This window comes from Chamaea fasciata, unplaced genomic scaffold (assembly GCF_029207755.1).
Source record: "Chamaea fasciata isolate MVZ Bird 193981 ecotype frontalis unplaced genomic scaffold, bChaFas1.0.hap1 SCAF_5, whole genome shotgun sequence".
Classification (NCBI taxonomy): Eukaryota; Metazoa; Chordata; class Aves; order Passeriformes; family Sylviidae; genus Chamaea; species Chamaea fasciata.
Genome location: NW_027094090.1, coordinates 25,736,432 through 25,753,931, shown reverse-complemented (window position 1 = coordinate 25,753,931; position 17,500 = coordinate 25,736,432). Strand labels below are relative to the sequence as shown.

Genomic DNA, 17,500 nt, shown 5'->3' with positions numbered 1-17,500 from the left:
ACTTTAATCTTTCCTAAAATGTTTACATGTAATTGGAGAACTGTCTGATAACAAAAAAAAAAAAAAAAGCTGTAAAGATAAAGTTCTAAAAACCAGGATTACACAACAAAGTGCACTCTAGTATATTAAATTGATTAAAATGTAGATAGATTAATAATAATAAATTCCACTGTAAACAGGGAAAACAGGAGCCCTGAACACGATAGATATATCTTTCTTACTTCGTTGTTTTTCCTGTTGCATACCTCCTAGGGTTTCTCTGTTGATAAACTTTAGTAATTTGTATCAAGATTTATATTTTAAGAAGCATGTAACCTTATCTAAACTGCAGAAAATTTGTCAGTATATATTGTCAGTGTACAGGCATCATTAGGTATTCTTGTTCTCTAGTTATGAACAGCTTACAAATACCACTCAGTTTATTCTCAGCTCTTTTCAATATCATAGTACCAGGAAGATTCAAAAGGCTGTTATTATGGTAGACACTACACATATTCCAAAGTAGGAAGAGAAGGAATGCAGCAGTTTCATCTTTTAAAATAATTCTTACCTGCTGAAAAGCCTGATCCTCTACTGTATGTGGTTTCACACCTACATTTATTTTTGAAAGGAGGATCCTACAGAAAGAATCTCCATTAAATGTTCAATTACACATCTTTCAATAAGCCAGAGAGACTTGTCTTATGGAACAGTTCCATTCTCAGATCTGTCACTTAAAATATGATGTGATTTTGGATTAATTACTTGAAGGTGGTGACTTGTTTCCTCTGTCTATAAAAAAGAAATAATTCCTACCTATCTTAAAACAGCTCTGAATATGACTAATATATGTGATTTTGTGACTCTCCTCAAAATCACTGAAAACTAAGGGAGGGGTTTGTTGTAATTTTCATTCTCAGCACCTGACTTTCAAAATACAAGGAACTTGGAATAAAAATAGTGTGTCTTTGCTGTTTGTACTTGGTGAGATTGGTCAACACTTCTTGAAGATATATGTGCAGTTTTTCAAAGCTTCTGAACAATGCAAATGCTTATTGCAGGTGCAGAATACTTGTCCTTTTGGCCATTAAGAATATGATTTTATAGGTAACATGTAAAAATATAAATTTGTCTGGTTCCTATTATCGTTTAGTTCATAGAAACAATAGATGATTGTTTACCTGGGAAGCTTCTTTTCAGCTAAAGCTGAAATTTTAATGTACAACAAAAGAGTGGTGTTAAATTCACAGCCTTAGGCTCCACTATTTCTCTATTAAATTGATCTGGGATAAACCCAAATATTCATTCTTCAAAGAGTACTGTTTTCATTTTTTTGCATCCATGTTCATCTATCCAATTTCCAATATCAGTGTTTTCATTCTGAGTCCTAGCTTTTCTTTAATTTGTACATTCACCTGCAGTAATAAAGCAATTTAGAGTTGTTGGCCTGAAATGCCATTTAGATGTGTTAAAAATTGTTTGTTTAGATATGTGGAATTTTATTTAGTAGGATTTATAAACTAATCCAAAAAATAGGGGTTAGCCTGCAACAAAAACATGAGAAACTTCAAAATATGATGGACTCTCCATCTGGGTCCATCATGGGGCCAATAGATTTGTGTGTTCTTCAGAGGCTGTCCCACCCATTGTGTTTTGTAGGACTGCATACCCAGTCATCTTCATGGCAGAGTTAGGAGTTCAGTGTCTTTGAGGATGTCATGCATAGGATGCAGTTATAAATCATGTTTTACTTTGTCACTTCAGTTTTTCATTAGAGGTTTAATCAAGAATTTTGGGGAGCTTGTGGCCCGCTCAAATGAGCAATCCTATCTTTTCGCTAGGTCACTCTACCTGAACTGATTCTGGATACATAGAGAGATTTCTGTGAAAAAGAGTCAGAGATTGCCTCTCTGCTACATTTTTGTAAAATCATATTGGAAATCTTGGAAAACACAGACATTAAATCAAAGAAATATACCTAATGCATATAATTGGCCATAAAATAGCAGGTTTCAGGTAGTCTTCCAACCCAGATAGCACAGTAGCATTATGCCAGTAAGAAATAAAGTACAGTCTGGTGTATCACTGAAGGCTGTGAAATGTACCAATTTATGTTACCTAATGACAGTTAGAGAAATCTCTTTGCTTAATGTGTTCTGCTAATGTAAATTTCAAGCAGTTTTCAAAATGCCTTGTCCTTTATCTGTGGGAAAGAATATATGTATCAGGTATGATACACACATATGTATCATTGCATAAAATTCTTATGGAGACAATCTTATGTGCATAAATCTGTATTTTTACTGGTGATCTTGACTGCCAGTTTTCTCAGATGCTTCTGGCTATCATCCTGAAAAACAGGTATATTAGTTCTCTAACTTATACAGTTGAACTGTTGAAAATTACAGGAAAAACATTTTTTTTCAGAAAAACTGTTAGAATATATTGCAAAGCAGGTGTGTCTCCATGTATAAGAGCATGTACACAGTTAGGGAGATTCAGAGCAGATACTACAAAAGCTAACAGTAATATGCCTGGTGAAGGAGAATTTGTATTTCAGACTGAGGAACAGAGGACTCTTGTGGTACCATGAGTCTTGCTAAACATCTTACAGGCTGGAGTGTTTAGCACAGAGTATGAACAAACCAGTGCCAGTTACAGAGTTAGGAAGATTTTTCACTCAGTTTAGATCAAAATATTCGTGTTTTGGTACGTATTATAATAGTAAGCATGGAAGTGTTAGGAAAGTTCTTGCAGGGTTTAAAAGTTAAAGGTAATAGTTTAATTGTAAAAGTGTTCATCTTCATCTCTGCCTTCTTATATCTGTGTGACCTGTGGTAGTTGAATAGCATCACTGAGATAAAATTGTTAGAAGGAGACAAATTCAGATCTCAAGTACACAGAGGAAATTCTTGGTGACTTCAGAGGGAATTGAACAGTGACTCTAGTCAGTGAATTTTATTCTTTGCTCATGCATCCCAAAGTTGTAAAAATCTGTTTGTCTTGCCTTTAGTACTTGCTAAACTTAATATAAAACATTATTGTATAGATATGTGGTGTTTCTAGTGCTACAAAAGTAGATGTTACAAAGTGTAACAACCAGAACTAATCATCTGAAATTTAGGTGTCTACTCAAATGGAGTCTGGACTCCATGGAGAGAGACAGGCACATTCACAGTGTGGGCTTAGTTCCATGTTAAAACAAATCCCTAAACTAAATCAGATATACTTTGCTCAGAATTTCTTCATTCTGTTGATAATGGAAGGAGTACAGGGGTAGATGAGCTTAAATTCCTCCCCACAAGTTTCTGAGTGGAAATCTGGTTTGTCTTTTCCATTTGTATTTTAGAGTAAAACCTTCAGAATTTTTATTCTTAAAATTCATTTGATGTTTGCCAAAAGATTATCAGACTTTTTAGTAAAGGCTGGTATGTTTATATTCAGACTCTTAATTAGTCAGTGTTTTAAGACCATAGTTTATGCTGTGATGAATTGTGTGAAAAGTGGTATTCTGTGTAATATTATATGAGGTAATTTCTTCTAAAAGTAAATTTCAGTGGACTTGTGTTTCTTTTTTCCTCTGTTTCATTTATACAAAGTCTTTCGGGATAGATTCAAGTAATAGAAACATTAAAAGAGTTTTTCCTCCTAAAACTGGCTCGTGATTTAATTTATTAATAATAATATTATTTCTGCTGATTTACAGAAGACTGGAATGTCCCACAACATCTCACAAAGCAGTATTTATATGCCAGCTTGATATTATATACAGAAAAAACATTTGAGTTTTGCTAGACAAGCGAGTGGCTGCTTTTTCATGGGTGGAAACCTGGCTTGCTGACAACTGTTTGAACGTGTCCTGGGTGGCTGGAGCAATGCTTTCACATTGTGTGCCTGCCACAGCGCTCGACAAAAACCCCAGCTTCTTTCATAGGACTTTTCTCTCCTACACAGACAATGAAACATCCTTGCTGTGTCTTTCCAACTCACACATATATTCCTGAGAACATGTGTGTATGTGGGTGTTTATGCATTTGCTGGCACTTGATCTCACTGTATAACAAGCGGAAAGGAAAGCCATGTCCAAAACAGCACCTACACAAAAATGCATTCTTAGAGTTTAGTGGAAGAACTAGAAATCTAATGCCAAGGTTTCCCAACTTTTGCTTTTCAGTTAGGAATGCTGAGAACACTATTCTCTCTGCAGAGACCCGGTGGCTGAGGTGGCAATCCTTGCTGTGTATTCTGATTTGTCCATGACGTTTTTATTCCTGTATAAATCAGACCTTCTTAAAAGACTAGCCAAGCAAGAAAGTTTTTCTTCTACTGAAGTGATGTATTACGCAAAAATTTTTTTAGGCTAAGTGTCTTTATTGTGGAAAACATTTACTGCTTAAAGATACTTATTTTGCTGTCTGTCTTAATCATATCCTTTGAAACAGTCTCAATAGATTTTTCTATTTGTAACATTATGACACTTGATAAGATGATTGATTATGAAGTGTTGAGAGCCCTGCCATGTGATCATTTATTTTTAAATACACATTTGTACTAGCCAATGCTTAAATTTCTTGCAGGAATACATAAGAGATGCAGAACATAAAGCTTGAATCTTATCGAAACTGATGCCTCTGGAAATAGAGTGCCACAGTACTGTGGCCTTAAAATAACAGATTCTGACTGAAACTGGAACTTTACAGTGATAAATACTATGTAAAAAATTATGGTCCATCTTTGGAACAAAATAAAAAAGATGTATTGCTGTAGTGCAGGCAAAGTAAAATGTGTTTGACGATGATATCTTTCTTTCCCTGTGCAGGTGCCTGTGTCAGTGGCCATGATGACTCCCCAGGTGATCACCCCTCAGCAAATGCAGCAGATTCTCCAGCAGCAAGTGTTGTCTCCGCAGCAGCTTCAAGCACTTCTCCAGCAGCAGCAAGCAGTTATGTTGCAGCAGGTAATGTGTGTTACCTGCTTTGGACTGTTAGCACAGGGCATTCACACAAATGTCAACCAGATTTTATGGGTCTTATTTTGTAAAATTTCATTGCTTTTTACACCAAAAAGAATGAAAATAAACATGAAACTTCTCAGTCTCCAAATTTATTTTTTCTTAATTGTGGAAGTGTGAAATTGCACTGTGAAACATTCAATATTATATTAAAACCAGCAACAGCAGCAGTGGCAGATGCATTACAAATACCAAACAAATTGATGTTTAAATTTTCAAGCGCTTGGGCACATTTTAATTGTGGACCTGCCAAAGGAAGTGCAAATAGAGTTGTAGATAATTGTTGCTTTAAAATTCATAACACTGTAGTGCTCCCTTTAGTCACATAAATGGTATGCGGTTATGAAATTTGAACTTAACAGCTTGTTTCATCTAGGGAAAAGGTTTTTTATTTTGTTTTTTTACATAACTAAAAATTTGCCCCAGATAAGGCTAAAAAGGAGGAGGAGAAGGTTGCTGTTTTCCTTAGCACAAAATCTGTCAGCTAATTGAAGAATAAGTGAACTTGTTATTCGTACAACAATAATAGCGTCAGTAATCAGTGCCTTGGTGTAACGCAGAGTGAATTTTTGGGTGCATGCTTTGGGTGCATGCAGAAAACGATGTGTCTGTTTGTCATAGTCGTAGCTCAGTCACTGAACTGTATGCTTAAACATTTTAATATCCAGTACCATGATCATTACAGGCAATTCACCTTCAGTTGTGAATCCAGCATCCTGCTAAGCAGATTGACAGATTAATTACTTTTTTCCCCTCAGTAGCAGACAGTTTTGTTTGGCCTTAGTGACTTGTAGGTTTCTTGCGAGTGGATGAGTGCAGCTTCTGATTTGTTATATAGGACATGTAAGGAACTTAGGTGTAGTTATTTGAGGAGTTAATTTGGCTCTTGCATTCCCTTTAGAATACAGATTTTCTATACCCTTCTGTTTAGGATATTTTGGAATCTGCATTGGAAAATTTCAGAACCGCCTTGGAAAAAAATGTATGTAGATCTGCCTCTTCAAATCACATTTTTTGTTATGAGGTGATACTTAATGGCTACGCTACCATATGCCAATCTAGAAGAGTTTAGGAGATTTATAATACTTGAAACTTTTGCCTTTATTTATTAAAGTCAAAATGGTTTATTCAGCAACAACTACAAGAGTTTTACAAGAAACAGCAAGAGCAGTTACATCTTCAGCTTTTGCAGCAGCAGCAGCAACAGCAGCAGCAACAGCAACAACAGCAGCAACAACAGCAGCAGCAGCAACAGCAACAACAGCAACAACAGCAGCAGCAGCAGCAGCAGCAGCAGCAACAGCATCCAGGAAAGCAAGCGAAAGAGGTAGGAGCTAAGACCCTTGCTGATGCACACTAGTCTGAGCTGTCAGAAGCTTGGAAAAGACAAGAACAGTTTAGATCTTTTCCTATAGCAAGGATGCAGCTATCAAAGATTCGTTCTTATATTTTTACTGGGCTTAATAGCAGTGCTGGTATAATTCTCCTGCTCCCCTTTCTGAGACATAGGATTTGAGCAGTCTAGTCCTACTGTCGTCTAATGTTCACTAATGAATCTGAGTGTGCAAAGAACAAACTGTGTGGTGGACTCTGTACTGATTATCTTGTATTCACAGGCAATCTGTATTGGGGAAGGAGCCTTACTTTGCTCAGTGGCACAGCTCAGAGAGCATGCAAATTTAGTCCATGGCTGAAAAAGAGCGATTGAGCACAGATTTCAAAGTCATAGGCCCCTGATTAATGAACTGCTACTGTAGGTTTGAAGTGGCGAGTAGAAAGTTACAGTTTGATGTGCTCATAAATCAACCTGACAAGTGGGTTTCTCAGGCCTAGCTTGCACTTGTCAGCAAACTGCATCAAATATAAACAGAATACAAACAAAACATGTTGAAGTAGTTAAATTGATCAGCAGGTATCCTAGACGTTGTCTTCAAGCTGCCCATTATGCAAACGTCGAGGAAGCAGTTGTGACCTCCTGAGGCTTTGTTTCTGTTTGGATTTGTGAATAGAATTTCAGACAGCCATCAACTACGGAATAGAAATTGCTCCCTTATTTCTCCGGAGGCTCTGGGAAATCCACATGACTTGCTCCATTATGCAGTCTGTTTTCCAGTGAGCGCATCAGAAATTTCTCTTTTCCCCAAACTAGAAAGGAAAGGTCTTCCACAGCAGCTTGTCTTTTTCTGAAGTGTGACTGCCTTCTCATACCCTCCTGAGTCTTTGTAGACTCAAGTTTGTCTTGAAATGCCTCAAAAAATTGGAACCTGTACTTTTGCTCCATAATAGGGCATTTCGTTGCCTTGAATGTCATGCTCCTTGTAATATATTCCAACATGAAAAGAGAGTGAGCTAACAGGCCAGTGAAAGGAAGGCTACATCCCAGTTTACTAATAGATCACTGGAGACCATGTTCATGGGCCACTGCAGACCAAACTTAGTCAATTGGAAAAACAAGAGTGCCTTCAAATCACAGACTGCTGTAAAAAGTTATACGTTTAGCATAGATAAATTTGTTATCATCTGCCATGAGCTGAGCTCTTTTTTTCATTTGAAATAGCTGTTATATACTTTTCTTGACCCTTTTCTTTAGTGTGTCATTAAGTGTATCTTGCCATTTTCCCTAAAACCTAATGGCTTAAATGAAAATAATAGAAAATTTCAAACACTTTCACTGCCTGAGTATTCTACAAATAGCATTATTATTTAATAACTGAGATTAAAAAGAAAGAAGTTGGTTTTATGTTTTTGGCTTTCTAGCCTTTACTGCATGCTTCACTTTTTGCTGCATTTGCTTTTTCTTTTTTTCCCCCCGTTCTCTTTGTAGCAACAGCAGCAGCAGCAGCAGCAGTTGGCAGCCCAGCAGCTTGTCTTCCAGCAGCAGCTCCTCCAGATGCAACAACTTCAGCAGCAGCAACATCTGCTGAACCTTCAGCGTCAGGGACTCATTTCCATCCCACCTGGCCAGTCTGCTCTTCCTGTCCAGTCTCTGCCACAAGGTATTTCAGTAATATATGACAGGAGAAATTTCTAAATTCGCAACTTCTTAACCATTCCATTTGCATCTGAACTTCTGAACTTCAGAAGTTTCCTGTTATGACACTTAAGTATACTTTGTAATTGAAACTTTATTATTCATATTACCAAATTTTCTAGACGCCAATAAATTTTACAGCATACTCTATTGGAAAAATAAAGGCAGCTTTTTAGGTTTTTTTCCTAGATGGAAGGTGCATATTTATTGAGCTTACGTGCTGAAAACAGTTTCTAATAGCAGCACAATTCAAGCATCATTGCTTTTCTCGGAAGAATCACTGAAATCTGATTTAGTGGAATGTTTTTTCATTTAATATAAACAAACAGGTATAAAATACATCTGACAGTGATGTTAAAGCCATTCAAAAGCTCACTTTCTTTTCTTTTTCTTCTAAGAAAATAAAGTGTTTGGCATTGAAAAGCACTTTGAATCTTCAATTCGTGACAAGTGAATTTAGGGACAATCCTTAGGATTTATTTTCTTTTTTATTCCTTTCTGTTAAATAGGTTAAATAGAACAACAAGTCTTGAAGGTGGTGATTCCAATAGAAATGCATTGTGACTGACAAATAACCATAAAGACTTTTCGAAAAAAAAAAAAATTCCTTTTGTCACTTTGATCACAATTTCTCAATGATGAAAATGAGCTCAAACTCCACTACGTGAAAGAAAAATAGGGCACACACTTTTGAAACGTAAATTAACGTGGAGATAAATGCTGCTTACATTTTAAGATAAGGTAAAAGTCTTCCCATCTGGGGGGCTCTGTCTGTAACCTGTGAGGTATGTGTTTCTGTTTGTTTTACCATAGAGAGTTGAGCTAAGTGTCTGTCATAAAATTACACAATAATCTGATCTCTGATACCCCAGTCCTGAATTGAGCGTTGTTTAGACCATGTTCATGACAGGTAATGTTATTCTCAATTGGTCTTTATGCACGTAACTTGTTCCTCCACCAGATATCTAGTATGAAATTGAAGCCTCAGAAATCAGATGAGCAAAAGCAGAGTACACAGTATATAGACAATGATCTAAAAAACCCCCCAAAACCTCAAACCAAAACAAACCAAAAGAATAAACCGAAACGACCAGAAAATCAGAGATTACAAATAAATACAAAATTAATTTCATTGTGTCAAAAAATTGTGTATAAAAACTATGACACAAGCATATCTAAAGTTGTAAAGGCCACAACAAAAACAAGTCCTACTACACAAAATAAAATACCAGTGGGGAAACAAGTTGATTCATAAATCTGGAGATGAGAGACTGGTAATGCTGTTTCTTTTTGTACAATTGGCCTGGACCAGAGTCAAAAAAAGCATGAAACACAGCTTCCCTCTGAATTGCTTTACCTTTTGCAATCTCCTCTTGTGCCATCTGTTGCTAGAGGAATTCCTTAGGTTTTCTCTCACATTAAGCTGTCCCCGTAGATTTCCCTCAGCACTCCTACCCTGTTGCATTGATATTCATTGTTTTAATGCAACACTCATTCATCTATTTCTACTATAAAAACAGAGAAAAAACCCTTTTTTAATAGTTTGTAGGAGTAAACAGTTCTTTCAAAGAACTTTCTTTTTACATTTTTCTTTTACTCAAAGAATTACGTCCAACTGAACTCATGACAAAAAAGATTGATAATAAAGAAACAAGAAATTAAAATTTTTAAAGTTAAAATATATATGGATTGTTATTGTTGAAGTAAATTAATCTCATTTTTGCTTTTGCCTTGATGTTTTTTTCATAATAATGAATTACACACAGATATTTATTTTTTCCATTTTTAAATTAAACCTTCAGAATTGAATTAAGGTAATACATGCTGGATGCGGTAAAAGTATGGTTTTCTGCTTCTACTTTACTGTGAGATAGTTATGCAGAAGGGTTTACATGTGTAACACAAATTTTTTATATGCATCCATCCAGTTTGCTTAGTTACATAGATAGCTAGAATACTGAAAGTAGCACAGGGTATTTGTGTTTGTAAGTTATTGGTTATATAGGGTCCCGTAAACCACAAATTATTATTGGCAAAGGGGTTTAAATTTGATAGTGTGAAAAGATGTATCTTAGAAGTACAGCTGTGAGGTTTGCATATATAAACAGTATAGTGTTTATAAATGTATACTTCAAGTATAGTGTCTGCCTTTAAAGAACAGGAATGTTTCCCGTATTTTCTTGATGGTCAGGCATCACAAATAAGATGTAATAGGTGTTTTGGCATCTATTTTGTTACCTGGTCTTTACTATGGTGTATCCAAAACCAGTGATTTGCTGTGAGTTACTTCCATGTATTGCTGCGCTGATGCTAGTTAAATGCGAAGAACTGTAAATCACAGCAGTAAAAAACCCGAACAAACTAAACCAACAAAAAACCACCAAAACCCCAAGTCTTGATTGGTCCACTTTGGAAAAGTTGCATGGATGGTTTTTATAAGTGATTGTTTTATTAAACATTTATTGAAACATAAAAATAGAGTAGATAGAGGTTAAAAGAGTTATGAAAGTATTATTTAAATCCCTAAATTCTTGGTGTTTGTAAATTTCGTAGGAAATCAGTATTTGACCTTTTTATTATAGTCTGTAATTTTTATTCCACTCTTGGTCCCCTTTTTGATCCTTTCCCTTTTAATATATTGTGGGAAGGGTATTTTAAAGGTTGTGACAGCCTATGAAACTTTAAAACTTACCCTACTTTTACATCCAGGCTGAAATGTCTGTCAGCCATTTCACAAGCGTTCAGTAAAAAGAGAGTTGTTTTTTAGACGCAGAAACTAGAAAATTGCCATAATTTACAATTAATTACTAATTCGCGTATTAACTTTATACTTTTTAAGTGCCTGTCCTCAATCCTTTCATCCTAAAAGGCAGCCTTTCAGGGTCCTCTGAAGAAGTGGTAAAATTAACCAGCCTGAGCCTAGAGAGAAATTTCTTTCTGCTTTAAAAGAAAGCCTAGGTGAGCTAGGCAGCCTGGAGGCACAGCTCCATCCACAGCAGAAGGGTCTGCCCAGCAGATGCCCAGACAGGCAGGATATCCCTGCCCATGGGAGAGACTTTTGCTGCAGCTGCTCACAGCCCTCCTACATTCACTCAGCTTGTGGGGCAGCTCCCACTCAGCTCACACAGGACCCAGAGTCTGATGATCTCAAATTAAATTCCTCTCACTAGAAGACATAATATCTGATTACCTAACCAGATGGTTTTAATCTTGGATTTCTTTTTTTTTGTCAGTACAGCATTAGTTTATTTTTTTCAACAGCAGGAGAAAGACCTTGAAGTAAATAATGTATGTTGTATACAGTGCCACCTAAATGAATACATTATTTCATTTCAATTTGTGATTGTATTTGCCGGTAACTGTTATTTACAACACTAAAGTGGGTTTTTTGCAGTGTTGCTGGAACATCCCTCATGAACTCAGCAGTAATTACTTACCTTCATTAAACAATTACAGCCAGTATTACCATCACTCCCGTTACCCATCTCTCTAATGCAATAAATTAGAGCCTGGCTTCTTTGCTTGCTTCCTTAAAACCTAGGTTTTTTGCTATATAAATATGATATAAACTCCCGTTTTAGGACTTGCAATCAACTCTTTTAAACTTTTTCCTTAGCTGAGTTTGCCAATGGCTGTTGGTGTCTAAGGTAAAGAAGCAGGACTCAAAGCAGTAGTCTAAAAATGAGCTACTTTCATAATTAAAAAAAAAAATACTCCTCCACCCACTTTGTTTCCACACTTCCTCCAGAAATTAATATTTCTGTAAATAACTACTAATCTATTTTTAATAGCTTTGAATACTTCATGGTGAGGTGGCTACTGAAAAGTATTAAGGAACTTCCTGTGGTTTTTCATAACCTTTTGTTGAATGTCTTTCAGTAGTCTGAGTTTATATGTTCACCAAATAAAAAATTATCTAATAAATAGATTTGTCAAACAGTAAAAAACAGTCTTTAAATCTTTCTACTGTATCTTATTAACCAAAAAAACTACTCATTTTTTTTTTTATACTCAAAATTTTGAATGAACAGATGCTTTCTAGTACTTTTCAGGACCAGAAATGTGAGCTCTTTCAAAAAAAACCCCCAAAAAAACAAAAAAACAAAAACAAAAAAAACCCACAATATTTTGATTAAAACAGCATCAGCATTTTGCATTCCAGCAGCTCTAGATACCATGACCATGTGTTACCTAATTTTGGTTGTTGGGATGAAATACAGATGACAGATTTTAAGATACCTCTGGTACAAACCATGTCAGGTTGAGGAACCTGGCTTTGAAATCACAAGATCTCTGGCTTTCACATTCTTTTCTGTATTTAATCTAGTATTCTTTAAAAGTGATATGTCAAACTTGCAAGGTCTGGCAGTGACAGAAGGTGTATATATTTCTGATGAACTCTTCATCTTTCAAAATCTGGTTTTGTATCAGTTCAGTGGCAAGATAAGACAATGCTCACAGCCCTTCTCTTGCCTGTGTTTTGTAGTCTTTACTTCAGGCAGAAGCATATTGTACCATAATGACTTCATGCAAAATTGAGCCAAACCCTAACATATATGTATAAATACATTTAACAAGACATTGCTTTTTGTGACCTAGGATGAATCCTGGAAACTACAAGTTTCCAGACTGCAAGTGGAGAAGAGAGCAAGTTTAAGCTCTTTTTTTTTTTCCTGTTTATGAATTTATGGATTTACGAATTTATGAATTTATGCTTTAGTACATGTTGATTGTGCTGGTAAAACAGCATCAGCTTTATTGTTGGTGTTAATCCATTAATAACACTGAGCTCATTATATGATACGCTTTATTTTGTTATATTAGTGGGGCTCTCTTTCATTTTATAGCTGGCTTAAGTCCTGCTGAGATTCAGCAGTTATGGAAAGAAGTGACTGGAGTTCACAGTATGGAAGACAATGGCATTAAACATGGAGGGCTAGACCTCACTACTAACAATTCCTCCTCTACTACCTCCTCCACCACTTCCAAAGCATCACCACCAATAACTCATCATTCCATAGTGAATGGACAGTCTTCAGTTCTAAATGCAAGGCGAGACAGGTAATTCTGATGAGATTTCAACTGTGCTTATCCTTTGACATGAAGTGGTTGTATAACGTCTTAACTCACATGATTTCCAATCAAAAAATAACACTTAATAGAGGTTACTTAAGAGATCATGGAAAACTGATCTTCCAGAATTGTTTATCCATAGGGCATAATTTTCAGTAATGATGTCTAACTGTGCAGACACAACATTATTACCTGCATGTGCTTTTATAACTCATGAAATGGTAGTTTGGATAAAAGTTAGAAATCAGAGAATCAAGTGGGCTGGTGTAGAGGTGGAAGTGCACACTTGTGGGCACTTCTGTAGGTGCATAGTTTCATTCATGTTTACAACACCTGGCAGTCAGGCCCTTACTGTTGAATCACACTCCTGGTTTCATTGACAAAATACATCTATATGAGTTGTCAAGGCTGTAATTCAGTTCAAAGCTTCTATGTTAAAAATGCTTCAAAACAGTATATTTAAGCAGCTCTCATGTTGTTTGTTTCTTGTGAAAAGAACCACTAAATTTCCTGTCTTTTATGCATGACAGTAATGAAGTTGACATATATTGTACAAATTTTTGATGTTGTTAGTGTAATACATTGAAATTCTACCATTGGATGAAGTTAAAATAATTTTTCAGACACATTGACAGATATTATTTACTGTTCCTTAATTTCAAGTAATGGATTAAATGCAAGACTATATAGTATCTGTAACACCAATAAATATATTGTAGTGAGATATAAATGTATTGTAGTGAGATAAAGATGATCTCAATATAAGATGAAATTTAATTGTATCTATATAACCTAAATTGTAAGAAATTTTATTTTCAAATAAATTTTCCATTCAATTATTTTAATACTTACGAGACTATGATTTAAGTGTCTCTCATCCTCATATGATTGTGAGAACAGTTTTCCGTCATTATTTTGTATTATTTAAAAATCTGAATACCTTTATAGTAGTACTTTTAGTTAGTATTACTTTTGTGGTTATATCTCATGGAATGGTTCTTTGCTTCAGGATGTTGCCCATATCCACAGAATAATTCCCTGAATTTCTTTGATAACTCATCATGGATGAAACAATTGCAAAATTATTTGAAGGCTCCAGGAAAAGGCATGGAGGACAGCTAGGGATTTTTATGAAGCTACGTAGTTAATGAAAGCAATGCTTGTGAACAAAAATATTTATTAATGGTAGCAACTTTATATTTATACACATCGAACGGAAAATTCAAATATTTTTTAACATCCACAATATTCAGAAATTCTGACTGTCAGTCTTTAATATTTATACTCAGAATTGATCAGTTCTGAGTGTATTTTTTATTTATAGGTAAATGTTACACCAAGGTCATATGGCATAATTAGCATACGGTATTATACAGTCATCTTATTTTTTCATCCTTTATTAACAGTCATCTTTGGCTCTATTTCTTCTCTAATTGGAACATCATCTAGCCTTGGCAGTTGAACTATTCAATAGAACGATTAAATTTTTCTGACTGCTCTGAGCTAAATTGACCTGTTTTGACCTGTTTGTCACTGATCGTAACCTGACAGGCGCTAGCAGCCTCCAACGATTATGGCTTTTGAGATGAATCTGATGCCTTATTCTTTTGCTGCAGCTCGTCACATGAGGAGACTGGGGCCTCCCATACTCTCTATGGTCATGGAGTTTGCAAATGGCCTGGCTGTGAAAGCGTTTGTGAAGATTTTGGACAATTTTTAAAGTAGGTGGATTTTCATTCGTTGGTACAAAATTGTTCAAGGCAAGGGAAAGTGAAAGACGGCAAACAAAGTTTTACTGTAAACCGTATCAGAGATTTTTTTGTGTGTATTTCAAGCAACTGGATAATCGAGGCTATCGGCAGAGGGTCAAATTGTTATCCTTTCTTTCATGTCGAACACTTTTGCAGGCCTTTCAATAGCACAGTGTTTAATCCTCTTATTATCCTTTACTGAAATGGAGCCTCAGAAAATTTGAAGAGATGCTTTAGATTTTAAATTGGATAGTAAGAGTATGAAAAAGCACATTTTAAATTCTGACAGTTTGTGTGAAGTGGGAATTACTGTGTATAGTATAAATAAAAAAGCACAAAGGCCTAAGCATGACCATTTAACTCTCACTTGCTAATCTATTTTTGCTTTTGTTCTTGCATGTGCACAAGATACATAGAAAAAAACCCCACAGTGTACAGGTGGGTTTGCACCTCTCAGGACTGAAAAGTGATGTCATTGCTTTTTCAGCATTTGGTTTAGCCAGCTATTTTCTAAATCAGAGCATTTAGGAAATACGTGACCCAGCTTTTCCTTTTCATCTGCAGCTTCAAACTGCAATGGGTTTCTGCAGTTTTTCCTTTTTATTTATTTCAAAGTATTTATTAGTATTTCTGTGTTCATTTGGATTTTCAACAACAGCACTGATTTGCTACCTATGTACATTATGGACTGGTCTTTGTTAGAAGAGCCATACTCATTTGGCATGCAATAGATCTTTATGGAAAGCTACAGATAGGCTTATATAGATGAGTAACTTCAGGGGCTGAGACTCTTATGTTGTCATGGTGCAGCTAACAGGGTGAATGAACTGTTTCATGCTTCATCAACAATTAAGTTAATTAGCTCATTTGAAATTGCACTGCTTTGTTGCCAGGATGTTGGCAGAAACATCAAAAAGATGTGTTTACAAATGGCAGACTATGGGGTATATAACAGAAGCACCTTAACAGCAGACCATAACCACTCAGTATTACAATAACTTTTATAATAGAATTATGGCAATACTATTCATAAAGTATTTGCAATGCTTACTCTGTCTTTCAGTTTTAAATTAAGTAACTTATATTGACTTGCAAATTGTATGTAGGTATCACTCCTGACAAATTTTTGTTTATTAGTGCTTTAAGTGGAATGTCTAAACAATGGCTTATTATTAAAGAAAACTGTATAGGATTTAAAAGAACCTGATTTACATAAGTTTGTATTAAAAGGAAAATGAAATCTCCCAAATTCAATGTAGTGTTCTAAGTATTATTAATAAGAAGAATTTAAACTCATTTAGCTTAAGCATTTTCCTTTTCAAGAAAAACTACATTTCCTGAATACGTCCATCCATCTAGCCTATAGTGATGCTAATTCTTTGGGCAGACTTTGCACATCCATTATGTCAGGTCTCTTGTTATAATCCATGATCAGTAAAACCATTTTGATTAAGGCAGTGTAGTGCCAGGTTTACAGATGCTCTTGCTTTCCTGAACCAAATAACCCTGGAAAATATGAAAGTGACACATAGCATCTTTGTAATTCTGGTACAGAAGCAATCAGGGTTTAGAGCAGTGTCATGGCTTTTTCTCCTATACATCAGCAGAAGCTATCTGAGAATATTTTATTATTTCTTCTTTTCATTCAAGTCTGTTTACTGTGCCCTTAAAACAAATGAGAAGTCATGATGCTGAATAGGAGAGTTTGTTTATGAAATAGAAATATTCCTTCATTTTACACTAATGTTAAGGTGGAAATCAATACATAACCTTGCATTATAATTCTTTAGTTTCTTTTCAAGTTCACAGTAATGCAAAATCCCCATTACAATTAAAAAACATTTTCTTTCAATTAAATATCAACTTTTAGTCCAAAGATTGACCATTTTTCCAACCCATTAACTTTATAGGGGATGACAGGACTAATGGCTGTAGTTTTCAAGGCTTTGCTCTTAGTCTAATCTTTGTTGCGATGCTTCAGGTTCTCTGACTTGAAACAATATGATACCTGTGTTAAGAGAGTTAATGCAAGTATATTGTACCCAAATGAAATATTGATAAGGTACTCTACCCCAGTCTAGTAGTCTGTATTTTTGTAATATGCTTATGACAACTTTGAAGAATGCCTGGTTTATGAAGTGAACTGCAACTTCTGCTCAGAAAATGGTTTACCTAACTGCTTGATCTTAAAAAAGAACAAAAAGCAGAGGCTCCAAGAAGGAGGATTAGGACAGAAAACAAGCGCTTGCCTTCACTTGGCTAATCAGAGAACTGATTAAGGGTGAAGTGACAAATAACTTTCAATAAATGATGTAAAGCTACAAAAAGACATTTTCACCATTCTTTTTTTTTTTTTTTTTTTTTTTTTTTTTTTTTTTTAATCCAATAGGATTTTTTTCTATTTTTAAGGTAATTTGAGGACATTCCAATTAGCCACAATTCTTTTCAGGTATTCTGAATGGCTCAAGAAATTTCACCTTAAGTGAAACTAGATTAATGCTTGAAAATACGCAATGGTTCAAGAAAGTGCAGCGAATCTTCTGCATGGTAAATTTCTGTATATGTAACAAAAGCTAAACCCATATGCTTTCTTTTTTATCCCTCAACTACAGACACAAACCCACAGTTTATATTTCTGTCTTTGAAAGATGGTAT

General features: G+C 35.3%; 1 protein-coding gene across 1 annotated transcript in view; it reads left to right on the top strand.

Annotated features, from left to right (window-relative positions):
- The window catches only part of FOXP2 (forkhead box P2), a 403,818-nt gene that overhangs the window by 337,975 nt on the left and 48,343 nt on the right, over window positions 1-17,500 (top strand). Inside the window, exons 8-12 of the mRNA XM_066183059.1 lie at window positions 4,799-4,936; window positions 6,123-6,317; window positions 7,815-7,986; window positions 12,869-13,082; window positions 14,711-14,815. Of these exons, the coding sequence (XP_066039156.1) occupies window positions 4,799-4,936; window positions 6,123-6,317; window positions 7,815-7,986; window positions 12,869-13,082; window positions 14,711-14,815 (824 nt within the window). The remainder of the gene's footprint in view (window positions 1-4,798; window positions 4,937-6,122; window positions 6,318-7,814; window positions 7,987-12,868; window positions 13,083-14,710; window positions 14,816-17,500) is intronic.